Below are 27,002 nucleotides of genomic sequence, written 5' to 3'. Positions count from 1 at the left end.
CACCTAGCTTATCTCTTCACGCTTCAGGCTCACTGCCTTTATTCCTGAAGGGCTTTTGCCCGAAACATCGATTTCAAATCGCCTTGGATGCTGCCTGAACTGCTGTGCTCTTCCAGCACCACTAATCCAGAATCTGGTTTCCAGCATCTGCAGTCATTGTTTTTACCTAGCAATTTCAGACCTCACACTGTCAGGAACAGAATCAAAATCAACAATCTTTAATCCACAACTCTACCAGTCTTCCAATTCTGGAGAATGCATTCTGAATACAGAAGCATTCTGTATTGCCCGTGTCTCTGAAATCAGAGATTTATGGAGGCAATAAGGTCACTATAAAAGAAATTATATGCATAAATGTATGAATATTGATAATGAGAAAAATATCGATGTAAATGTCATACATGTGTGCAAGAATCTGAAAGGTTCAGTGTTGAGAAGTGCTATAAGCACCACCCTATATGATGATGCCATGTGAGCTTGGCGGGAGAACAGTTTAGGACCTTTCTCTGCACCAACATTTACCACATTAATGTAACTTGTACATGGCCAGAATCTTGCAATAAACTACATCTTATTTATTGGTAGTACAGAATTCAATTATTGCTGAAAAAGACATTTTGTTAAAGTTTTTCATCTTATACTTATCAGGATTATTTGCAAGAAAAAGCAACTTAAAGGGAGAAACAACATTTATACAATGAGAGGAAAGTGCTGATTGATTGGCAGCTGAATTCTAGAAATAAAAGTATCCCCATCTCTTTTAAAAGGCTTCCTTATTTTTAGCCCATAATTGTAGTTCTAGATTTTCTCACTAGAAAAGGTTTCAACATCCACTCAGTCAAGACCTCAGAGGATCGTTTATTTTTCAGTCTACTCCTTTCCTCAAAAAGCAATCCACTTATTCCAGATATTAATCTGTTCCCACTTTCTCCCCATACCCTTTGATCCCTTTTAGTCCTAAGAACAATTTATGTCCTTCTGGAAAACATTCGATGTTTTGGCCTCTACCGCTTTCTGAAGCAGAGAATTCCACAGGCTCACCACTATTTGGGTGAAGAAATTTCTAATTTCAGTCCAAAATGGCCTACCCTTAATCCTTAGAAAATGGACTCTGGTTAGGAGAGGTATTGCCAAGGAAGATACACCAGTTAATGATAAGAATAAAGTTTAAGGCATGTTTACTCTGATTATCAAGGTCACCTATTTGTTGAGTTGAAATAGGAACAATGATTGTTCATATTCTTTCCAAAGTCAAAGAACAGGGCTTTGTGTAGCTTCCAATACATGCAAATGTAACATACTGTGATAGTCCTAAGTTGGGTGTAATCATAATTCTTTTCACACTTAGGGTTATCCAGCAAATGCTGTCCAATTGCCAAATTAAATCAATGCTATTGAGATTTTTCAGACACAGGTTTGTTGGATAACATCAATAACTTGTTTCTTGTGAAGAACTAAAGTGATAATGCTGTTTAATATGCTCTGCCTGTCTTTGGAATGCTTTGCCTATACATCACTCTGGCACTGAAATCCATATATGACATTACTCATTTATTCTGATGAGTGAAAGATGAAAAGCTTCAAAAAAATATGTCTTTCTTCAGGAAGACAAATACCTCTTCTTATAAAACTGTCTAGTGATTTTTCTTCTCCAAGCAAGACCTGTAGACCTCTAGACCAAGCAAGACCTGTAGATCCCTACCATGGAAGAGAATGGTAGCTGCAAATTTATAAAATGGTTCATATAACATGATGAGCAGAGGTCAGAATTCATTTTACAGCAATTCTGAGTTTTCAATAGCAAACCTTCTCAAATGGTTTAAGAAATTCAATGCCCTCTTATTTCAACTTGTTTGGATTGATACTTTCAAAGCAGTTCCCTCCATAATCATGCAACTGATATAAAATGTTGCAGAAACAAAAACAGAACTTGTTGGAAGAGCTCAGCAGGTCTGGCAACATCAGGGGAGAAATCAGAGTTAATGTTAGGGTCCAGTGACCCTTCTTCAGAACTGATAGCAGCTAAGAAAAAGCTGTTATTATGCAGAAGATAGGGTGGGGAGGGGGTAAGGAGTAAAAATAGGTGGATACAGCTGCCAAACAGAGAGAAGAATAGTTGGACAGACAAAGGAGTGGATAATGATCAGCCTAGGAGAATGAATAGCTAATAATAGGGATTATTAGTGGCTAACAATAGGTTGTGAGTAATTGGAGACCATGTGATAACAAGGCCTAGTGTTTGGGCATTAGGCTAACGAACATGGGAGAAGGTGCCTCCAGCTCAAGCTCTAAAAATGTTGAACTCGACATTGAGTCCAAAAGTCCTAAATGGAAAATGAGGTGTTATTCTTCCAATTTGCACTGAATTTCACAGGAGCCCTGCAGCAAGCCTGAGACAGAGATGTTGGCCAAGAAACAAGATGGTGTATTAAAGTGGCAGGCAGCTGGAAGGTCAGTCATATTTTGCAGCAGAACGTAGATGTTCTGCAAAGCAGTCAGCCAGTTTACCCTTTGGTTCCCTAGCGTAGAGGAGGCCATAATGTGGTTTCCCAGCATAGACATAATTAAAATAATTAATCTTTTTTAAAAATTTATTCCTAAGCAGAAAGTAGCTTATTTGTTTTATAAGCCAATTTCAGTAATCTAAAATTGCTTTATTTACAGGCGGTGGCTTAATATTCTATACAGAATGCTACCACTTTAGTCCTTATTGAAATGGAAGGATCATTTTGGGGGAATGCATAGCGGATCCTATACAGTACATCGTTTACAAGAGCTAGAGAATTCACATTACACATTTGGACTCTCCGATCTATCGAGACGGGCATGGAGGGTGCAGATTAACATCTCAATTTTGGCAAAGGAAGATTTCTACTTTAAAAAGGAACCACAGGAGGTATCTGAAGGGCCCGTGACATTGGAATGGAGAGGAAGTTAGGGAAAGCTGCCCTTTTGGGTCTCTCACTCCAGAGATCCAGCTTTGGGATCCGAGCAACTGCAGTGTGCACTACAGCCAATCAGACGTGGATAGAAATGCAGAGGAAGGCAACAGCAGGAATTGCAAAACATAACTCATTAGTACCTGAAACTGGCACTGTTGAGGTGTAAAAAATGTAATCCATCAGCTAGCATTTGTAATTTTTAACTCATTACTGCATGCAGATGTATAAATTCTGACAGTGAATCTTGTCTCTAGTGATTACATTTGCATGAAGAAGTTTCTTTTGGCTTTCTGTTAACAGATGTTCAATTGTGACTCAATATGTTAATAGAGTTGTTACGAAAACAGGTTACAGCTGCCAAGATACAGATTGCCAGAAAAACCTGGGACATCTTTACCTTTCTTCATGCTTGTAAATGGCAACGTGTACTGACCAAGCAAATCATTCTCACTGAGAGGATTAACGTCTTTTACTGTGAATCGCACTAATGCCAGTTCTGGAATTTGAATGCAAAAAAGCAAAGAATCATTCCACAATGGGTAGCACCCTAGAGAGGAAAGAATACAACAGTTTAGGAATTTGGCTTGCTGCAATCAGAAGTAATGTGCAGTAGTTAACATCCCCCTGCCACTGGATTTGTTACTTTCCCATTGCTCCCATCCCAAAGATCTACCCAGTAAACAGATCAGGTGATAGATCTCAGAGGCAGGATTTCCTCCCCATACAGGGGCTTAAAGCGTTCCTCCAGCCAATGAACAGTCCTCAGAGCTTTATTGTGCAGCCAGGGATGTGCCATTCCTATCACCAGTTCATGCAAATGGAGAATTGGTCTACTATTCTGACTAAGTTCCGTGCTTCCCATGGACACACACTAAATTAGGAAATTTGACTTATGGCGATGAACCCTGTTTAAAATCAGCTCTCTTGAGTGTCTCTGTAATAACTGGTGTAATCATGTATTGATGGGTTCTATCAAAAAGGAGGTAATTCGCATTTTTGGTCCCTATTCTGTTGACTTTAATTATTTTTGCAAAGTAGGACTGCTTGAGTTTCCCCATTGGTTAGCACTGAGCACAGCACATTTCAACTATGGGAAACACAAGTCACTGAACTCTTTATTTCCACACTGTTTAACAGAAAGTATCAAACATTAGGATGTCTATTTACTACTGGTGTCAGTTCATGTGGCATTGAACTGGATGCATTGAGGTATCATTAATTAGTAGAGAGTGAGGACTGCAGATGTGCTGGAGATCAGAGTTGAAAAGTGTGGCACTGGAAAAGCATAGCAGGTCAGGCAGCATCCAAGGAGCAGGAGAGATGATGTTTCAGGCATAAGCCCTTCATCAGGAATGTACTTTGCTATTCCGGATGAAGGGTTTATATCCAAAACATCAGTTCTCTTGCTCCTTGGATGTTGCCTGACCTGCATCATTAATTAGTAACAATGGATGCTAAGGAACCATAGTTAAAGGGTGAGGTTTGACAACATGAATATATTTTCTCTGGAATAAATAAAAGTGATTGAGATCTTTAATATTTTTCTTAAATTATGATGTGGCAGTGCCGGTGTTGGACTGCGGTAGACTGCGGTAGACCGGGGCGGCATGGTGGCACAGTGGTTAGCACTGCTGCCTCACAGCGCCAGAGACCCGGGTTCAATTCCCGCCTCAGGCGACTGACTGTGTGGAGTTTGCACATTCTCCCCGTGTCTGTGTGGGTTTCCTCCGGGTGCTCCGGTTTCCTCCCACAGTCCAAAGATGTGCAGGTCAGGTGAATTGGCCATGCTAAATTGCCCATAGTGTTAGGTAAGGGGTAAATGTAGGGGTATGGGTGGTTTGCGCTTCGGCAGGGCAGTGTGAACTTGTTGGGCCGAAGGGCCTGTTTCCACACTGTAAAGGAATCTAATCTAAAGGAATCTAATCTAATAAAGTCTGAAGTCACATGACACCAGGTTATAATCCAACAGGTTTATTTGAAATTACTTGAAGAAGAAGCAGCGCTCCGAATGCTAGCAATTTCAAATAAACTTATTGAACTATAACATGGTGTTATGTGACTTCGGACATTCTTGAATTATGCCAGGATTTGACAGGATAAATAGGAAAAAGGTAGGAGTCATTGACAGATAATTTAAAACCATAACAGAGAGTGAAACGAAGAGTTAGGATAGTTGTTCTTTTATAACTTTGTTGTTTATTGTTTTGCTTTAGCACAAGGTATATGAGAGACTAAAAAACACATTACCTTTTCAGGGAAAAGCTAAGTACTGTGAGCAGAGAGTGGGGTAAAGAATATATAGCAAAGAGCTTTGTCAATATCTATGCTTCTAAATGATTGTGATCAGAATCATAGAAACCCCTACAGTGTGGAAACAGAACCTTTCGTCCAACAAGTCCACACTGATCCTCTAAAGGGTAACCCACCCAGATCCATTCCCCAACCCTATTATCCTATATTTACCCCTGACTATTGCACCTAACCTACACATCCCCTGAACATGATGGGCAATTTAGCGTGGCCAATCCACCTAATCTGCATACCTTTGGACTGTGGGAGGAAGTCGGAGCACCTGAAGGAAACCGGGGAGAATGTGCAAACTCCACACTGACAGTCACCCCAGGCGGGATTCAATCCAGGTCCCTGGCGCTGTGAGGCAGAGGTGCTAACCACTGCGCCACCGTGGTCTAAGTATCATCATGTAATCAGACATCTACAAGTCGTGTAGATATCCTCTGGTCACATCAATGAAACATGGTTTAAAAGTAAAAATGACAAATAGCTTATTGTATAAAAAGATATCTTTTATGTTTCTATCTTTTCCTTCAGCAAAGTATTAATTTGAACATTCACTCAGCACAGAGCAGCCCAGTTTTAAAAGGTTTCACTAATGTTTTAATGTAGCAAAATAGCATATTTAATTACACAAAATTCTGTTTGCGATATACTCACTTGCCTCACCTGCACATGTTAACACCTTGGTTTGTTGTGCTACAGTGTCTTTAGCTACACCATAGATTTCTACACGAACACAAGCATCAACTGTTATTTTGCTGGGTGTTCTACAGATTGGTAAATGCTGACCACTAATGATCTGTACAAAAAGAAAATCAATCAGCCATAAATCCAGATTTCAAACACACGTAGCACCAGTCTACTGGGATTTTTCAGTGACTCTGCACCTTCACCAAGAACTCTCCCACAAACCAGACAATACTGGAGAATTAGTGCAAAGCTTCTCTAACCCACCTCTAATCTCTGCTTCTGTACAGGCTCTGGACTGGGATTGTGAAATCATTCAATTTTTCATTGCCATTACAAAGAAAAACAATGACCAGATATTCTTAATTAGAATAAAAACCAATTTTAAAAAAAAATTATCTTTTATAACTAAATTAACAAGTTTTTTTTCCAATCACATTTGCATTTTGTTACAAACAGCAGAGCAAGTCTTTCCCCATAGTGTATTTACTTCTCAGTACACAAAAGCTTCAAACAATAATGACAAATTTCAATGTACATAAAACTGATGATTAATGATGAGTCATTATTACATAGCATGATACAAAATGTACCAAACAAAAAGAAACTTATTTGGCCTGAACAGCTCATGCTGGCTTTAGCTCAATATGAGCCTCCTCTCATTCTGCTTCATCTGATACAATCATAAATTTCTATTTTCGCCCTCATATATTTATTGAGATTTCTCTTAAATGAGTCTTTGCTACTGATTGTAAATACTCTATTTGACCTACAACTTCTACTGTCAGTGAATTCTTTTGAATCCTATATTGTATTTATCCGTAACTATGATTATTTGCCTCTACGTTTTATCTCCCACACTCTACTCTCACCAAGCCAAATTACATTGTCACACCCTTTCATTATCTTAAAAACCTCCATCAGGTAACCACCATCATTATCCACACTGTGCCAACCGCAACACCCTCATCCTATCAACCATTTCCTTATTTGTTAGTAATCATTCAGATAATTGAAAGCCTTACTGGATAGGTATTAATTGAGTCCTTACTCTATATGATGTTAAGTAACAACTACCTTCATTTCATAAAGTTTAGAATCAAGTTCTTAGGTAAGATGTACAATGAGTTTATACTTTCTTCTTCAATGATCACAATTGATTTTACATTGTTAACTTTCAAAAGGGTATTCAGTTAATCATCATTTTCACTGATGTATAATAAAAGGGTTAACCAATTAATCTCACACACATATATAGAAAGACAGACGAGAAAGAAAAGGATATCTTCAATCCATTGTTCCAGAACACAGCATATGGCCACGTGACCATCCTCTAAACTACTGATGGTAAGTGGGAATAAAATAATGATGAAAAAAAAAATTATGATCTATCAGTTCATACTAATTTTGCTCATACTCTACTTGGTACTCAAAGCCTTATCTGACTGACTAAACTTGCTCAAATGTTTGATATTAATACCAACCTGTATAACAACGATAATCGGTTCAACACTCTTACAAGCCAGCGGGTCAAATGCAATATCATGATTCATGAATTTGGGTTTGAGAACATAGCCACATCCTCCATTGTCCTGAAACTTGCCTCTGTTGAGGTCCATGCCTAGTCCAGGAACCTCATAGTTTAAAGCAACTGCATACACAAAAAAGGTCAAGTAAAGTTTAAGTAACAAGAGAAAAAACAGTCTGGCTATATTTATGTCACTTCTTATATCATAAAACATACTTTTAAATTAGATTAGATTACTTACAGCATGGAAACAGGCCCTTCAGCCCAACAAGTCCACACCAACCCTCCAAACAGCAACCCACCCAGAACCATTCCCCTACATTTAGCCCTTCACCTAACACTACGGGCAATTTAGCATGGCCAATTCACCTAATCTGCACATCTTTGGATTGTGGGAGGATACCGGAGCACCCAGAGGAAACCCACGTAGACACAGGGAGAATGTGCAAACTGCACGCAGGAAGTTGCCTGAAGCGGGAATTGAACCTGGGTCACTGGCGCTGTGAGGCAGCAGTGCTAATCACTGTGCCACCGTGCCGTCCTTTAATTACTCTACTGTCCACTCCACTAGCAGTCAATTAAAACAGCCAATTCAACCTGTAGCCAGTCCTCACTTAAGAATTAGGTGCAAGTGAGTACTGCAGATGCTGGAGATCAGAGTCAAGAGTGGAGTGGTGCTGGAAAAGCACAGCAGGTCAGGCAGCATCTGAGGAGCAGGAAAATTGATGTTTCGGGCAAAAGCCCTACATCAGGAAGCCCTTTCTGATGAAGGGCCTTTGCCCAAAATGTTGATTTTCCATACTTAAGAGTTGTCCACCAGTGCGTTACCAAATGAATATCCTTCTTGTCTTAACTGAGGCAATTGGACTTGTGGTTGTTTACAGCAAGGACACCACAGCCAAAAGCAATGTTTCCCTTCATCTGACATCAGAGTTAATACAGGATTCAGAGCCTTGGCTTATTTAGGAATTCCCTTGACTTGAGCCACCAAGACTAATTATAAGATCTCTAATGTCCATCCAACTGAGATCAGGTCACCCAGAATTAATTCTTGGGACCTCTTGATCCTTAAGCACAACTTTGGATTGTCCACTGAGCTGCCATTAAGGAATATTTTCATCAAGTTATAAAGTCAGTTATAAAGTCAGGATGGTGGATTGCAGTGCTTTTGTGTTTGGATTTCTAAAAGTGTATTTAATTTTAAAAATCTTGCAATGTAGAGCATCTTTTATGACTTCATACCATCTCACAGTGTTTACCTGCCAATTCAATACTGTTTTGGCAAGAAATATCTTTGGAGTAGCCAATTTGTAGAGGCAATGTGTCACAATCAGCAATGTCATAATGAGCAGATGAGCAATTTGTGATGTGGTTCCAGTAAAAATTATTGATCAGGATATCTGACCAAACTTCTCTGCTGGCTGACCAATCATGCTAGGGATCCTTTATGTATACTTTAGCAGTAAGCGAGGCGTCTGCCTTTCGTTCCTCACTTTTCTGTTATTCATTCATGCGAAATGGGTATTGGTGGCTTGCCCAACATATTTTGTCCAACCCTAGATGCCATTTCAGTATTTCTAATATCACATGGGTCACCTCAATGCTGATTGATTATTCTTCATATCAACCACTACACCAATGTCCCCACGCCATGCCTTGCAACTATTTAATTGTGCTGTATTTGTGGATTTTGGAGTGGTTTTACAGCTGATTGAAGGGGTTCAATTTCCCATTTCATTCAAAATACAGCACAGCGCTGCCTCTGTACTGCACTAGACTATTGCTTTAGATTTGTGCTCAACTCTCTGAGGTAGAAATTGAACCGGCGGCCTTCTGATTTTGAGGCAAACTTGAGTCAAAGCTGACTATTAGGATAATAAATGGACTATGAGAAATTTTGTACCACATTCCAGTTTTGTCAAATTCAGTCTGGGCCACGGTCTCACTTTTGTCTCCACAGTTCTCATTTACCACCGAAAAGCTTAGCTTTTTTAACCTATGAAAGATTCATAATTTCTGAGCCCTTTAAATATGGACTAGTGTTTCAACTTGGAAATGGTTATCGGAGAACTTGACCAAAAATTTCGTCCATCCTGCCTGTAAGCATTCCACTGGTTCCTCAAAGAGCAGATGAGGGGGAAATAGACTAGAAGCATGTGGTTGTACCAGACTATACAATGGGTCCACCTAGTAACAAAAATAAGCTGCAATCTTTGGGTCTGTAAAGATCAGGAAGTACTCCAGAAACAATCTGCAACTGGTGAAAGTGGAAGTGCATAAATCTTCTCATTCCCATACTTGGGCCTGGAAGTTGCTCAGATTAAACTGTTGAGTATTCATATGCCAACATTCCACAATAAAACTTCAAATCCAAAGTATTTTTAACTAATTTTTAAGATGACCCAGATGTAAATTTATATTCCAACAGGGTTGTGGATGATCCATAACAATTGTTCATGAAGTACATAGTCACATTACATGGAGTTGAAACTTACCCATTTGACAGCCAACATTCCAGAATTCATGAGGTTTGTAGTTGGAAAGATTTCGTCTGGCACCTGCAGAGTAGGTTCTTGATAGGAACTTTGAATTGTGTGCTACAAATTCAGAAGCTAGAAGAAAAGGATTTTTTTAAGTTAGTTTATCCAATATAGAGCACAATTAAACATCACAAGGCAGGGGATGGGGGAGGATGGTGTAGTGTAATGTCACTGGACTAGTAATCCAGATGTCCAAGTTAATTATTAGTTTAGATTCCCTACAGTGTGGAAACAGGCCCTTTGGCCCAACCAGTCCTCCGAAGAGTAACCCACCCAGACTCACTTCCTTCTGACTAATGCACTTATCACTATGGACAATTTAGCATGGCAAATTCACCTGGGGACTGTGGGAAGAAACTGGAGCACCCAGAGGAAACCCCATGCAGACACGGGGAGAACGTGCAAACTCCACAGACTGTCACCCGAGGCTGGAATCGAACCTGGGATCCTGGTGCTGCAAGGCAACAGTGCTAACCACTGAGCCACTGTGCCGCCCGAATAATAGCCTGGGAATATGCATTCAAATCTCACTACAGCTGGTACTGAAATTTTTAAAAACCAGAACATAAAGTAAAACTCAGTAATGCTAGCATGAAGCCATCACAGCAATGATTCTTACTGCCCTCTGAAATGACCTATTAACCATTTAGTTCAAGTCCAATTAGGGATCAGTAGCAAATAGTGGGTCTTACCAGCAGCACCCGCAACATTTTTCTTTTGTTTATATTAACTCAGTTTATTCTGGGTTAATTCCTTTCTCTCGCAGTCCCACCTGAGATCATAAGGGGTGGTGATAGCCGAGTGGTATTTATCACTGGACTGCTAACCCAGAGATCCAGGTAATGTTCTGGGAACCCAGGTTCAAGTCCTACCATGGCAGATGATTGAATTTGAATTCAGTGGAGAATCTGGAATTAAGAGTCTAATGATGCTCATGAATCCACAGTCAATTGTCGGAAAAACCCATCTAGATTAGACTGGTGCTGGAAAAGCAAAGCAGGTCAGGCAGCATCCATGGAGCAGGAAAATCGACGTTTCGGACAAAAGCCCTTCATCAGGAATATTCCTCGGATGCTGCCTGACCTGATGTGCTTTTCCAGCACCACTCTAACCTAGACTCTGGTTTCCAGCATCTGCAGTCCTGTTTTTACCCTGGAAAAACCCATCTGGTTCACTAAAATCCTGCAGGAAAGGAAACTGCCATCCTTATCTGGTCTGGCCGACATGTGACTCCAGAATCAAAACGTGTGGTGCAGGAGAGTTGACATTTCAGGCATAAGCTCTTCATCACATTCCTGATTAAGGGCTTATACTCAAAACGTTGACTCTCCTGCTCCTCAGATGTTGCCTGACCAGCTGTACTTTTCCAGCACCACAGTTTTTGACTCTTATCTCCAGCATCTGCAGTCCTCACTTTTCCTACATGACTCCAGACCCACAGCAATGTGGTTGACTCTTCATTGCATTCTGGACAATTAGGGATGGGCATTAAGTGCTTGTCTAGCTTACAACGCCCACATCCCGTAACAGAAGTTTTTAAAAAATTATCCAACTGAATGGACAAGTCTGTTTTGTTGTTGTTACATGGATAATAGCTTGATGATTAAGAATAAACTTGCTGATTTACAACCAAGCCACAAGCTATACTGGAAGGACATGCGTCAGGCCTACCAAAGTCTGAGAATCCCACTGTGCATTGCATCTATGGCACTATCTTGGCATTCTCAATTAACTTATTGGATATTTTCAAGTATATGTAACTTTAGGAAAGAAACCTATTACAATTCTTTGGCCCATGGCATGATTGATTATGATGACAGCTGAGTTGAAGAATGTATTACACTAATGGCTCTGAAATGTAACTACTGCCCTACTCCAACATGAAGGGAAAATTCAGTGGATTGCAGCTGCTTCTCAAGCAAGAACAGATAAATTGGAAATCAAAACTTGTGCTCCCATTTTAATCAGTTGAAATTTCAAGTGAACTGAAAAACAAAAGCTGAATTTATTATACACTTACCTGATTGCTTTATTAACTTCATTGCTTTGTGTTCTGAAAATGAATTGCTTTCATAAAACAGCTGGTTGTTCTTTGAGTGTTTGAAGTCTTTGAAATCAACTGACTTTGAGTACACGATAACGTTCGAGAACTCCATGGCGAGTCTAAACATTTGTTTCTGCAAGGTGAAAAAATAATGCCCCAAGATGACAAAATAATTACGGCCACTTAGTAAGTACAGCATTTGGACATTGCTGAAAAGACAGACATGTTTCTTTCTTCTCCTGCACTCATCAAAACATATGCAAGAATGCCAAATTTCAAATAAGCTCCATGATTTGTACCATAAGAGAAATGATCCTGCTAGTTGACTTAGATTGGTCAAGGAGTTACCAGAGAGAAAGCAACTTAACATAGCTCCTCTCTGATTTCTGCATGGCCAGCAATTTGACCAGCCGACTTGCCGGCCAATCTTCTGTTTTGTGATTGGTTGAATATTTGGCACTTATTTGTCCCAATATGTACTCTCAACACACATCCCCATGCCCATTGCACATTGCATATTCGCTGTCTGCATAAAGACGGGACATGTCCAATGAGGATATCATATTCCTAACTTTCAAACATTTGAAAATTTACATTAAAAGTGTTTAGATTACTTACAGTGTGGAAACAGGCCCTTCAGCCCAACAAGTCCACACCAACCCGCTAAAGCGCAACCCACCCAGATCCATTCCCCTACATTTATCCCCTCACCTAACACTATGGGCAATTTTGCATGGCCAATTCACCTAACCTGCACACTTTTGGTCTGTGGGAGGAAACCGGAGCACTCGGAGGAAACCCACGCAGACACGGGGAGAATGTGCAAACTCCACACAGTCAGTCACCTGAGGCGGGAATTGAACCCAGGTCTCTGGTGCTGTGAGGCAGCAGTGCTAACCACTGTGCCACCGTGCCGCCCCGTGCTATTGGCCTAATGAGTAAAGATGAAAAGCTTTGGCAAAATGTCCCTCTTTTCAGCAATCTATCAAATGGTCATGACAACAAAACAAAACCTGAAGTGAAATCAGGAAGCAAAACTGAGACGGGTGGTACTCATGGTAAGACTTTTCAAATATAATGGCAGCAGTTTGATGGTTCAATATTCAAACCACTGAGTTGTATTTTGTTCATTTATCTAATGCAGTCATTCTGAGATGCAATAATAACATCATTTGACATGTAGTGAAATGAGTCATCAGGTACTGCTGAGATTTTGCATTTCTAGGAACAAGCACATATATAACAGCTTTCTTGCAAACAGTTTGACAAATGATCCAGACACTGACAAGTTAATCAGGTAAAATATTGTAAAGGAGCGAGATCAGATAATATCATAAGCAATAGCTAAAGAGAAGGATCACAAGAGAGATACAATTCTTGGTTTATCAATCTATAAAGATCCTGCAATTCATCATCATTGTATCCATGGCATTTTAAATAATTAGCACTACAGGTAGAAATAAATGGAAAATTCAGAGGGGGAGGTCCCATTGTTTCTGACCTTTAGTATGGCTTGTACACTTGCACTACACCAGTCTCTCAGCCTTTACCCTGATTGATTTTGTAATACTTAGCATTCTCCCTTCACTCTCCACACAGAGACGTCAATAAGGATATTATATTCCTAACTTTCAGAAGGAGGGCTTCAATCAGTGTGGATACATGAAAATTAAAATTTATAAAAGTGGTCAACATGTCACCCTTCTGCCCTGAGGATTGTCTATTGAATATCCCTTAACCAGTCTCAATAAATCTTTGCAGTTGTTGGTTTCTTCAGCTTCCAACGATTTTGTTTGACAAAGAGATTGTGCTCAGATTGTGCATCTGCATCTTGACAAGTCCAGACACTTTGCTGGGATGTCCTTGGTCTGTTGCTGGTGCTCATACAGTCAAAATTGTTTAGCAGCTGGTGACCTCATTGCGTTTTTATGGACATTGTGATGTTTGAATAATATTTTCAATGCTGAATCCATTGCTGTTGGAGAAGGCCAGCATACACATGCCATTTCCTTGAGTGTGCCATTTGCAATGGAAGAGACTGAAGAACAAGGAGATATTAGGCCATTCCCAGCCTCGACTCTCAAATAATCTGAATTATTATGGAGAGTGGGCAATATCAAGAAATAGTGTAAAACTCCAAATGAGAAGTGAAGGTGAGTGCAGAAGTCATAATTAGGTGGAGCAGAGGAACTATCAAAGAATAATGGATCACTCACATGATGTGGAAGTTGATGACGAAATAAAGGTGAAGATCAAGAAGGAGAAGGAAAAGAAGGTGGGTCAAAGGTAAGATGATCAGACTGGATGAATAAAGCCATGTACATGAGCTGCATGAGTAACAACTGAGAATAGATAAAGTTTAAAGACAGGGTGTCACAAAAAAAAAGATTGGCATGAGTACAACATGTTGGACAGGAACCAGCTAGTGCAACCACAACTGTACCAATCAAAGAGAAGGACTGTGGAATGGGATTGATGGATAAGGAGCAGAATGGAATACTTTCAGAGACTCCCAACCAGATCAGCCCCATGGTTGAGTTCAATGAAGTACCACACTGGAACAACCTAATGCTGACCTGTAAGATATTCCCAGATTACAGGGTTAAAAAGCTACCAAAAGCCTCAAAGCAACTAGGCACCTGAGTTTAATGAGGTGCCAATAAAGCCATTGAACCATGGCAAGAACAACATTACAACAGATCTCACAGACATGTTCAACAAGACCAGGTATTATGGGAAGCGTGGAATAATCAGCAAGCAGCCAAACAAAAGAGACCTCAGTGACTACAACAATTGGAAGAGCACAACACTTCAGTCAGTACAAGGCAAAGTTTTCAGCATAGTACACTTCAACAGAGTGAATGCTGAAGTAAATGATACCATTTATGAAGAACAAGCAGGTTTGCAAGATGGCAGCTCACTCTAGGCACAGAACAAATGCTTTTGATAGTATTCATCAGCAGTCATGCTGATAACTGTGCAAGACAGTATGCCACACAAGAGTGACATATTAACATATTTAAAACCTTATATCATGACTGGAGATGGCATGTCTAGACCAACAGAGTCAGCATGGATTCCTTCAACATCACAAAAGGAGTACGGAAGGGATTGTGTACTGGCTTGATGGGCTAAATGGCCTATTCCTGTTCCTATGTTTCTACATTCTTCCCTGTTCTTTTTCCTCAAGGTTACTGATTTCAACATGATACAAGTCACAGTGCAATCTTTGGCTTCCCATGGAAATACCTTTGTTGACAGATCTGGATTTCACAAACAGCATCATCATGTTGGTTGAAGAAGAATCACGTTTTGTTTTATTCATTCACGGGATGAGGGCATCAGTGGTTAGGCCAGCATTTATTGCCCATCCCTAATTACCCAGAGGGCCAAGAAGAGTCAACCACATTGCTGTGGGTCTGGAGGCACATGTAAGAATGATAGCTTCCTTCCCTCAAGGACATTAGTGAACCAGATGGGTTTTTCCAACCATTGACAATGGATTCATAGTTGTCATTGGACCCTTAATTCTAGGTTCTTGTTGAATTCAAATGCCACCATCTGCCATACTAGGATTCAAACCCAGGTCTCCAGAACATTACCTGGGCCTCTGGATTAACTGTCCAATGATATAACCACTGGGGCATTGATTCAAATGTGCGCTCCAATACATGAGTACTAGTCTTGAAAGTTATAATGCAACCTTGGCACGCCTATTACTGCCCAGGTAGGAGGAGGGCTTTGTTGGCATCCATTCATCAATGTTTTGATATTGCTGCACTGGTGTGACCTCACACAACCAACCATGACTTCTCCCAGCTCCTACCCTGTGTCCAGTTCTGAAATTCTTTCACCATTGGCTTTGGTTCTCATTAGTTTAAAACTGTATTGGCTTTGGATTGAGGCTGTTTTCTTGGAAGCAAGTGAAAACTTTTTCCAAAGTTTCCAATCCAAGTGTGGCATGGCAGACACTGATTGGGCTTGATTATGTGCACATAAGACTAAACTGCAATTCATCAAAGGCTCAACAGTGAACTGAAGCTTTTAAAGGTTTTAGAAAATAGCTGAGTTGTCTAAAGTGATTTTGCTCCCATTTTTGAATTCATTAAATTAGTGTTTCAGTCCAATGCATTACACCCATAGATCATAATATACACCATAGTATTAAAAACATTAAATGTATTCTTGACCGTGCTCAGAATAATAGCACTTTTTGTTTTGTAGTTTTAAGGACATATGAAAAACAAACAAAGTGGCATTGAGTCATCAAATATATGGGCACGAACCAAAGCAAATACATTTCTGCAAGACAAAGAAGTGATTGTTCTTTGATTGAAAGTCTTTTCCTGTGGACAATTTCAAAGTTAACCATCCTAGGACCATTCAGTTCAGCTAACTATTTGATGTTTAATTGCCGGATACATCACACACAATATCTTAGTTATTGCAAAAAGCAACTAAGTAATATAAATGATAAAGCAATGAATGTTAGTGAAAAACAACTCTGTGGGCGGCACGGTGGTACAGTGGTTAGCACTGCTGCCTCACAGCATCAGAGACCCGGGTTCAATTCCCGCCTCAGGCGACTGACTGTGTGGAGTTTGCATGTTCTCCCCGTGTCTGCGTGGGTTTTCTCCGGTTTCCTCCCACAGTCCAAAGATGTGCAGGTCAGGTGAATTGGCCATGCTAAGTTGCCCGTAGTGTTAGGTAAGGGGTAAATGTAGGGGTATGGGTGGGTTGCGCTTCGGCGGGTCGGTGTGGACTTGTTGGGCCGAAGGGCCTGTTTCCACACTGTAAGTAATCTAATCTAATCTAGTGAGGAGGTGTAACCTCTCTGTTAGACTGAAATCTGAAGGTAAACAATCATTTTAGAAATGTTTGAAAATAATGGAGTGGTTGGAATTCCCTCAGGTATAGAAGATTAAGCGATTACCTAACTGAGATGTTTAAAATGGTTGAAGGTTCTGACAAGGCAAAAAGCAGTTCTTGTTTCCTCTGTTGAAAAGTTGAGATCAGGAGGTATTCAAGAGTGATGTTAAGTGTAGGAACAAACTTGAGTATTATTCCCAAAAAGCTCTTGAACAGTATTAATGGGGGATAATGGGGGCCATTTGGTCCCTCAAGAACAGTTCTGCCTTTCAAAATGATCATAACTGCTTTGATTGTGGCTTCAACCCCACTGTCTTTGAGCGGTACTCTTTGAGTCCCTTATCAGTCAAGAAACTAACTCATCTTTTAAATCTTCAATTAACCTATCTCTGCTGGTTTCTGGGGGGGGAGAAGGAGAGAATGCCACAGACTAAAACTCAAAAAAAAGTTCTCCTCATCTCTGTCTTCCATGAGTCACTCTTCTCTTTTTGAAGCTGCTATTCATGCTTTTTCACATTGTTTGAGAAGCTGTTGAGCCTTGCTCTTGTTGAAGCTACAGGCCCTGCAGTCTTTTGCATCATTTCCAAAGCATAGGATCCTCTTTGCTCTCACTCTCAAACAGTGGATAATGGGTGAGATGCCATGGAGGGTAGACAAGTGGATGAATGGGTTTACAGGAGTTGACATCCGAGTTTTATCGAAACATGAGTTGACATGGGGTATGCATGTGGCATGAGTGGGATGATGGGGCGGGAAGGGAGAGCGCGAAAACATCCTAACATGTAACCAAACAGGCCTTGTGACCAGCCTCTCCTGGCACTAGCCACTGTAGGTGCCCCTACATTTAGGGACAGCAGCCCCAACACAGTCCTGCACCTACTTTCCTGGAGCTGAAGTTCTCATCATTTTGGGACCTTTCTTCCATGTTGGATGCAGCGACTGCAAAATTCCTGACTCAAGCTACCTACTTCAGTAGAAAAGATCCATGTGTGGCCTCAGTAGAACAGTTTACAATTTCTGACTAAAAATTGGGATTTCTATTTCCACTAATGACTTGAACATACTGGCTAGCTGATCTTGCAGTACATCAGCAATGCAGTTTGATTGATTTTCCTAGCTTTCAGATGGTCTACAACTAAGGCAGTTAATCTCTTGCAAAGACAAATACAGAGGAAACTCGATTATCCAAATACCAATTATCCGAAAATCAGATTATACAAAGGAGATCTTGAGGTCCCGATGGAAACATTACATCAAAGATGTGTTTCCAACATGTTTGCGTCTTTTGTTTACAGTGATTAAACAGGCATTGTCTCCAAATGACTGACCTCCTGCCCTCTCTCTCTCCCCACACTTTCTCTGGAGTTCTAGAGGGGTATACCCTAACCACCACCCCCCTGCCCCCCCCCCGCCCCCGATAATCTCTCCAACATTGTCCAGTACAGGGCAAAGGTGAAACCTGTCAAAAAGTTACAGTAAAAAGTTGGGTGTGTGTGGCTGTGGCTGCATGTGTGCGTGCGCTATTTGGAGACTTACTCCACAAAGGCAGCTGCAGCAGTGTGGTTGTTGGAGTCCAGTCCTGCTGTCCCGAAGAGGGGCGAGTGTCTGCGGGGTTGGGGACGCGTGTGAGGGGGCGGTGTTGAAGGGGTTGGGGGCGGGGGAGGGGGGTTGTTGCACGGGGTCGGGAGCAGGGGAGATGTGAGTTGGGGGGCAAAGGAGTGTTGGGGGTGTGGGGGGCGGGTCTTGCACACTGTGAGCAGACTTTAAAAGCTCCAAGCCCCAGAGGAAAGCCATTTGATCAATTAACCAAATAATCGATTATCTGAATGAAATAGTGCCCGCCCATCAAGTTCAGATAATCGAGGTTCCCCTGTAAACCTCTATTCAGTAAGGGCTCATAACCTGCACTAAATATTTTGTAACATCTTTGAGCTGTCATATTATGAACTCAGAATTCCTTATTCTGATAACTGTAGTATTTCCAAATCAATTGACATTCATAAATACATTTCATGACGTCAACAAATATCTAATGGAATAATTGCAAGTTTTTTTCTTAAACTCTCACTGACACCTGCTTCCAGTTTACCTTTTTCCCTTTTTGTTCAAAAAAAAGGGTTGTGGATTTAAATAACTTCACATCATGGCAGCTACATGGTACACTCTATCTGCCTTCCAACACATTTATGTCTACTCATAAAACTCAGACTTCAACATTGCGGGTTAAAGGCATTGCAACAGCCAAAATGAAGTCTCTCTGAGTTCAGCACTGAGTTCAAACGGCCCTGTTGAGTTCAAATTTCTCTTACACGTCAATTACACTCAATTATTTTCCTTTATCTTTGGCTTCCTAATCTAGGTTCCAACCCACCGTTTTGGGAGCTTTGTCCACAGCTCTTCAATAATTCAGGTCAGTGTCTCAAATTTTGGGTTTGTGCAATGTGTGTGTGACAGACTAATGACACTCCACCCTGGATTTTACCTTCTTCATCCTGAATGTCCGTATCCCAGCTGGTACCACACTCTTTACTTCAGATTCTGTTTCAGGGTCAAATTCTTCACCGTTATCTCCAGTCTCTCCATCCACAAGCTCCCATATTTCTGGGTACATGCAACTGAATTTTCGAACATTCTTACACCTGATCAATATCTTATATTTTAACTCCTGTAAAGGGAAAAAAGGCCACACAAATTGAATATGGAAAGAAGTGCAACAAACAAGTATACAAAACAAATGTTTCCCAGTGTAGCATGAGTGAAGATATTACTCCCATTATATTATCAGAACATTTGATGTGAAATTTCTTTAAGTTTTAATAAATTTTGAATGTTACGGGCTAACAGCTGTCCTCTATTTTGGTGAATAGAGTCGCCTCTGTTTTCAGAGCAATCCAAGCTGGAGATCTGCATTCTGTTAAATTGGAACAAATTTTACTGGCGTTTATATATAGCTCTACAAACTTGCACTATGTCTACTGCGACCTATGGTAGTGGGGGGAATGTGTATTTTCTGTGAATGAAGTCTGTTTTCAGTATGTTATTAAGAAAGTTAAGACTTTGGTATATGGACTTGAGTACATCAAATTAATATAATGCAACAGGCTGCTTGGCATAACCAGTCTATGGTGGTGGTATGTTCCATTTAAGGAGAAAGTGAGGTCTGCAGATGCTGGAGATCAGAGCTGGAAATGTGTTGCTGGAAAGGCGCAGCAGGTCAGGCAGCATCCAGGGAACAGGAGAATCGACGTTTCGGGCATAAGCCCTTCTTCAGGATTCCCGAAACGTCGATTCTCCTGTTCCCTGGATGCTGCCTGACCTGCTGCGCCTTTCCAGCAACACATTTCCAGCTATGTTCCATTTAAGCCTCCTATGTTTCATTATGTAAATCTATTGTTATAAAACTCTCTATTCCCTTATTTCTCATGTTTATCTAGCTTCTCCTTAAATGCATCCATATTATTTGTTTCAACCACTTCCTGTGGTAGCAGTTCGACCACTTTCACCAGTGTTGAGGTAAAGAAGTTTCTTTTCAATTCCCAACTGGATTCTTGGTATGTTATATTAATGGCCTCTAGTTATATGTATTTACCTCCAAAAACGGTAACATCAAACTCTTCATAATTTTAAATGGCTCCTTAAGGTTACCCCTCAGTGTCCACTTTTCACCAAGAGAATAGAAACCCAGCTTTATTCCTGATGAAGGGCTTTTGCCCGAAAGGTCGATTTTACTGCTCCTCGGATGCTGCCTGAACTGCTGTGCTCTTCCAGGACCACTAATCCAGAGACTCAGTCTGTCAATCCTTCCAATTTGCATAGATGGAAATTCTCTGAATATAAGATCTCAACATGGACAATTACCAGAAAAAGGAGTTTAAAGCCATTCTTTTGCCCAGGACGAAACACAGATCTGCAACCATGCCTGCATCCTGAGTGGAAGTCAGCTGTAGCAGGATGTCCAGATATGTGAAGGCCTGCCAAACTGGCACATATATCAAATACTACCCAGGTGATCAGATGCAACAGCATGAACTTTCTGAGCAAAGCTACAGTCTGAGTCAAGAACACCCACAAAGTTAATCCAGAGTGCAGCCAGATGTCTCACCTGGTGCTTCATTTGACATTTTCTCCCTAACCTTCAGCTTTAAAAACATTTGCACCACAAATTGCTGCATGACTTACAAGTTAATAATACCGGGTGCCAGTAAACTAGCTTTCACTTTGCAGCAAAATCTCAGCATGAATAAGTAATTATAAACAATGATGGAGCTGAATTATTTAATTGATTCTACCATTTATCAGCTTTATTTTCACTGATGGAAGATGACAGACGAAAGACAACTCCACCCGACTTGCATCTTGCAATTGTTTCATAAACATTGACTCAATCTGAAGTCTGTGTAACAATCTGACCATCAGGCTGCTGCTGGCTACATTTGCTTACATTAAGGGTTAAATCAATGGAGAAAGACAGACAACAACATAATCCAAGACATTGTATATGAGGGCATTAGGATGTGTGACCAATAGCTTGGTTAGAAATGCACATTTTGAGGAGCATCTTAAGGTAAAACAAAGAGGTAGAAATTTTAAAAAGGGGGATTCCAAAGTTTATGATCATCTTAAATGACAGTGTGGTTAACAATAATCCAGCACTGAAAACTAAAGATGGTCAAGAAGCCAGACTGGGAAGTGGCAAAGCTTTGATTGAGAAAAGGCTGAAGTATTTTAAATAGGAAATGTAGGAAGCAAATATTTACAATTTTGTTTTGCCATTTGTTACAACCAGACCCTGGGTGAGATTCCCCAATCCATGATACAGTATGTTCTGATATAATACAATAGTTCCATTGCGATCTCGCATTATAAAAAATTGCATATTAGCAGCACCATTTAAACCAATGGGACTGGAATAGCATGAGAGCCAATGCAGATCACAAATGTTTGTGTTCTAGAAATAATGGTCTAAATTCTTTAATCGCATTATAGCCAATTCATGTTGAAGAAATGTGAGTTATAGCAGAACCAACTGTAGTTCCAGACAAGCTATCCCACTATGAAATTCCTAAGTGAAGAGGGAAGAATTGGCTCTCTTCATTTATTCACCCACCTCTGAGGATACCTTTCGCCCAGAAACAAAAGGAGTCTTCAAAGGAGGCCATTTAACCAGGCTTTCTGAATAAGGAGTGGGCTTAATAATTACTAAACATGAGAATAATTGGCAACACAACACAGAAATTATAAATAAGACGTGAGTCCAAATAGATAAAAGTTAATAAAAAGATAGATGGAACTATTCACAAAAAGTGGGAATTTGAACAATGCAGCTATTACAAATGGTAATATTGACATTTGGTCATTTGTTGGGATTTTTGGTTGTGTAATCCTTGTGATTGAAAGTTCATTTGTCCTGATTTTTTTTAAGGAACTTGGAAGAGAGAGATCTTCACATGCAACATACGGTAATGAGGGAATAGTTCTTTGTCTCTGACCAATGCAGCACATACTGACACTTGAACTCAGGCAAAGAATGTTCAGTCCAACTAGTCCATGCTGACGTGAGTTGAAACTTGCTTTTTACTAACTCTTGTCATTGTGTTTTTTTCTGTTGAAAATACACAATCTGTCTGCACTTGGAACATAATCTGATGTGTCTGGCTCATTGTTGAGTGGAGTGGTGGTGTTTGTACCATGGAGAAAGTGAGGACTGCAGATGCTGGAGATCAGAGCTGAAAAATGTGTTGCTGGAAAAGCGCAGCAGGTCAGGCAGCATCCAAGGAACAGGAGAATCGGCGTTTCACTGAAGAAGGGCTTATGCCTGAAATGTCAATTCTCCTGCTCCTTGGATGCTGCCTGACCTGCTGCGCTTTTCCAGCAACACATTTTTCAGCTCTGGTGTTTGGACCATGTCACCTTTGTAGTTTCAAGAAATTGCAAGCCAGTCTGTTTGAAATATTCTGTGACACCCTTAAGAGCTAGTGCCAATTTTGTGTTTACACCTGCCTCTGTCACAGCCCTCTTTTATAAAAGAGGCATTTTGGAACTAAAGGCCTAAAAATGCCTGTGGTATTTTGGGATTCTGATCCATTGCTATTACTATTCTGCCTTCGAACATTTGCAATTGCTTTGGGCTATCCTTACTCACCACTATCCAACATCACAAGTATTCAGCAGCAGGTAGGACATGTCCTGTAGACAATATTACGTTTATTCTAGGTATCATCTGCCAGTACTGTGGGCCACAGGTGGCTCTACATGCTGGAAAGAACTGATCCTTGCCCATGACAGTTGAATCCTGACATGAAGCCATTCCTGGATGCATCTCAGGGCTGCCTGATCCTTCCTGCCTCAAGGTAACCACTGTGGGCTAAGGGTGCTGTGCAGTCATAGGAAAGAGAACTGGAGAGACCAAAGAGTGAACTACCTGGGGGTTAAGTTGTAATAGGACCCACAACACCAGAGTGGAAGATAATATCTTCTACCCCAAGAACCACCCAGGAAGAAGCATTGACAGGATAGTAAGAGGGACCTTAACTAGAAGGCATAGTAATGGAAGTGTTGGTTTAACTGGGGGTTGCTGAAGAGTGTGCAAGGAAATACTTTGCCTTGCTTGTCCTACAAAGAATAACCAATTTCTTCCAGCTCTGTTTTACAGTTGTGAGGGTAAACTGACAATAAATGCCAGGTCCATTCAGCACTCCACCCAGTAATCTAATTGGTGCCTTCCAAAGACCTGAAGGGAAAGTTGTGGGTTTGTCTTACTGACTTTGAGGAGAAAGTGAGGTCTGCAGACGCTGGAGATCAAAGCTGAAACTTTATTGCTGGAACAGCACACAACTATCAAGCATAGATGATACCTGAGTATTTGTTACTTTGTAAATAAAAGGTCAGCAAATAATACTGTGAAATAATTTGTGAGAGAAATAAAAGCACAAAAGTAATGCTCTTTACTTTTCTTAATGCCGTTCAACTATACCGGAGTTGATGCTTAATGCAGGCTGAACAACGCATTTAAAAGATTGGAGAGGAATGCCCTCTTCTGTATGCAACAAATTTACCATTTTCAGATCAATCGGTGCAACTAGATAATTGAGAAACATTAGTACTGGAGATCAAGAGGCAAAGATATTTTTTTTAATACATTAAACTGCAGTAGAAGTGTTTAGGCCACAGACAATATCTGCCAAGAATCCATTTTATTCTCAAGCTAGAGTCTCTGCCTTACCCAAAATTATTTCCTGAATCCCAAATCCGAATCAGGCACTTGTAATTTTTGAAGGAGAAGTGGGGGTGGGTTCGTTACACTTTGCACATACATATTTTGTATATATTTGAAGACAGCTCCACATGTTGAAGGTGTAGCTGCCTTCAGTAAGGTCAAATGATTGCTCATGAAACATAACCTGTGCACATGACCTAACCATTAATTCTGATTTCTCTTCACAGATGCTGCCAGACCTGCTGAGATTTTTCAGCAATCTCTGTTTTTATTTCAGATTTCCAGCATCCGTAGTTCTTTCAGTTTCTTTTAAGCTCAACTGATGTCGTCCATCGAGATTTCTGTGACAGGTAAGGTGCCCTTTGGGATTGATAATGGTAGACATGAAGATTTATGAGAGTGGATTGACTCTTTTGTATTGTCAAATGTTTGAGGAATCAATCAAGGTAACTGCCAAAACATTGAAAAGTCCTGCCTTCAAATTAAAAGTAAAATGTGTGGTGAGAGAGAAAAAAAAATCAGCACTTGCTATTTCAATCTGTCTATTGACATTAACCTTTGGAAGATCATTACAGAATCCAAGCAGCAAAGTGGTATTTCACAATCTTTCAGTGTCCCATTGGGCTAACTTACAGTTGATTGTCAGCTTCAATTGCTAGTAAATTCTATGAAGCGTGGCTATGAATACATTTGTATGATTTTATAACAGATTAAATAGCTGAAGAAAGTTAATTGTAATGAAGGGCTTTTATGAATGAGAGATTTTTAACAGTGACATCATCAATAGACATTTTCAACTTTATCTTACTCCATTTCAACATGGGTCTTGAGATTTAATAATAATGGATATTGCTGAAACAAAAAAAAGAACTTGCTTGAAAAGCTCAATAGGTCTGTCAGTATCTGTGCAAGAAAGGCGAAAGTGAGTACTGCAGATGCTGGAGATTAGAGTCAAGATTAGAGTGGTGCTGGAAAAGCACAGCAGGTCAGGCAGTATCCGAAGAGCAGGAAAATCAACGTTTCGGGCAAAAGCCCTCCATCAGGGATGACTTATGACCTACTGTGCTTTTCCAACACCACTCTAATCCGTGCAAGTTAACGTTTCAGGTTCGGTGACCATTCCTCAGAACTGATGGAAGGGTCACCAGACTTGAAACTTTAACTCTGATTTCTCTCTGCAGATGCTTCCAGACCTGCTGAGCTTTTCCAGCAACTTCTGTTTTTGTTTCTGATTTACAGGATCTATAGTTCTTTCAGTTGTTAGAAGTCACATGACACCAGGTTATAGTCAAAAAGTATGGTGCTGGAAAAGCACACCCAGTCAGGCAGCATCCGAGGAGCAGGAGAGTCAACTTTTGGGCATAAGCCCTACATAATGTGACTTCTGATAACTGAAAGAACTATGGATTCTGTAAATCAGGAACAAAAGCAGTAGTTGATGGAAAAGCTCAGCAGGTCTGGAAACATCTGTAGAGGGAAATCAGAGTTAAAGTTTCCGGTCTTGTCACCCTTCTATCAGTTCTGAGCAGCGATCACCAGACCTGAAATGTTAACTCTGATTTCTCTGCACAGATCCTGCCAGACCTGTTCAGCTTTTCCAGCAACTTGTTTTTGTTTCTGATTTACAGGATCCATAGTTCTTTCAGTTGTCAGAAGTCACACGATGAAAAGCTTATGCTTGAAAAGTCGACTCTCCTGCTCCTCAGATTCTGCCTGACTGGCTGTGCTTTTCCAGCACCACAGTCTTTGACTCTGATCTCCAGCATCTGCAGTCCTCACTTTCTCCTAGTTGACACCAGGTTATCACAAGCTTTCGGTGCACTGCTCAGCCATCAGATGAAGTGGAAGGAAGTGCACTGGCACAGAATTTATTGGCGGAGAGATCACTGATAAATAATTCTAAGTTATTAAGAGTGCCTTTAATTAATCAGATCATAGGTTATCCCTTCACTTACTATTCAGCTGCTGACACTTTACTCATACCGTTTGACACTTTTGATCACCTGTAAGGACTAGTTATTCAGCCTGTCGACACTCCACTCACACCATTTGTACTATCTTTTCACCTCTTAATTACCTCAAATTATCTTGCAATGATCTCTCTGCCTATAAATTCGGTGCCTGTGCACTTCTCTCTACTTTACTTGACGAAAGAGTAGCGCTCTGAAAGCTTGTAATTTCAAATAAATCTGTTGGACTATGACCTGGTGTCATGTGACTTCTGACTTTGGGTTTTTATTATGAATACTGCTGAGTTGGCATGGATGATACAAAGGCAAAATAGAGTGGATGGACGGCATTGGTGGCATGATTTGCAACTAAGTAAGCACAGGGACTACAAAAGGCCATTGGGTAGATGGGTATAGGTTGGTATGAAGGATACATGGGGCCATGGCCATGGCAATGTTGGGGTGCATCAGATGGGACACAGGGAGTGTATGGGACAGGTAAGGAGGTGTGAGGGGCAATGCTGGGGGCAGACTGTTTTGTTCTGCTATGATTTTAACAGCTTCAACAACATGCCTAAACACCCAGGTGACCCTTTTCCACATGCTGCTGATGCACCCAGCAACTCTTATGGTGGCCTCTGAACTGATCTGGAGAAAACAGAACTGACTTGCTTCAACACCCACCCACTATGCTGCTCCCGTACCCCTAACCAGGAAATTAAAACAAGACCGGGTACTATCAACTAAACTGGATCTGGGGAGCGGGAATTTTCCGTAAAAGTTCATGCCTTGGATTAAAACATTTGAGTCCACATGAAATAGATGGTAAAAATTATGCCCTTAAAAAATATTTTTTGGTTTCTGATTTTGACATGTTTTGTTGATTTCCAGTAAAAATGTAAAGTAGAAGTCCATTTATCCTGGCTCAGAAT

At 40.6% G+C, this 27,002-nt stretch overlaps 1 protein-coding gene across 2 annotated transcripts in view; it reads right to left on the bottom strand.

The window, feature by feature from the left end:
• Positions 1–27,002, bottom strand: part of LOC122561605 (1-phosphatidylinositol 4,5-bisphosphate phosphodiesterase zeta-1-like) — an 82,343-nt gene that overhangs the window by 11,997 nt on the left and 43,344 nt on the right. Inside the window, exons 7-12 of one of the 2 annotated variants that reach the window (XM_043713484.1) lie at positions 19,388–19,570; positions 12,013–12,169; positions 9,948–10,064; positions 7,409–7,575; positions 5,895–6,036; positions 3,340–3,489 (exon numbers count right to left, since the gene is read on the bottom strand). In XM_043713484.1, coding sequence (XP_043569419.1) covers positions 3,340–3,489; positions 5,895–6,036; positions 7,409–7,575; positions 9,948–10,064; positions 12,013–12,169; positions 19,388–19,570 — 916 coding nt within the window. The remainder of the gene's footprint in view (positions 1–3,339; positions 3,490–5,894; positions 6,037–7,408; positions 7,576–9,947; positions 10,065–12,012; positions 12,170–19,387; positions 19,571–27,002) is intronic. The other variant, XM_043713485.1, reaches the window with a different exon arrangement.

Source organism: Chiloscyllium plagiosum, chromosome 23 (assembly GCF_004010195.1).
Source record: "Chiloscyllium plagiosum isolate BGI_BamShark_2017 chromosome 23, ASM401019v2, whole genome shotgun sequence".
In the NCBI taxonomy this organism is placed as follows: Eukaryota; Metazoa; Chordata; class Chondrichthyes; order Orectolobiformes; family Hemiscylliidae; genus Chiloscyllium; species Chiloscyllium plagiosum.
This window is presented reverse-complemented; position numbering and strand designations above follow the sequence as displayed.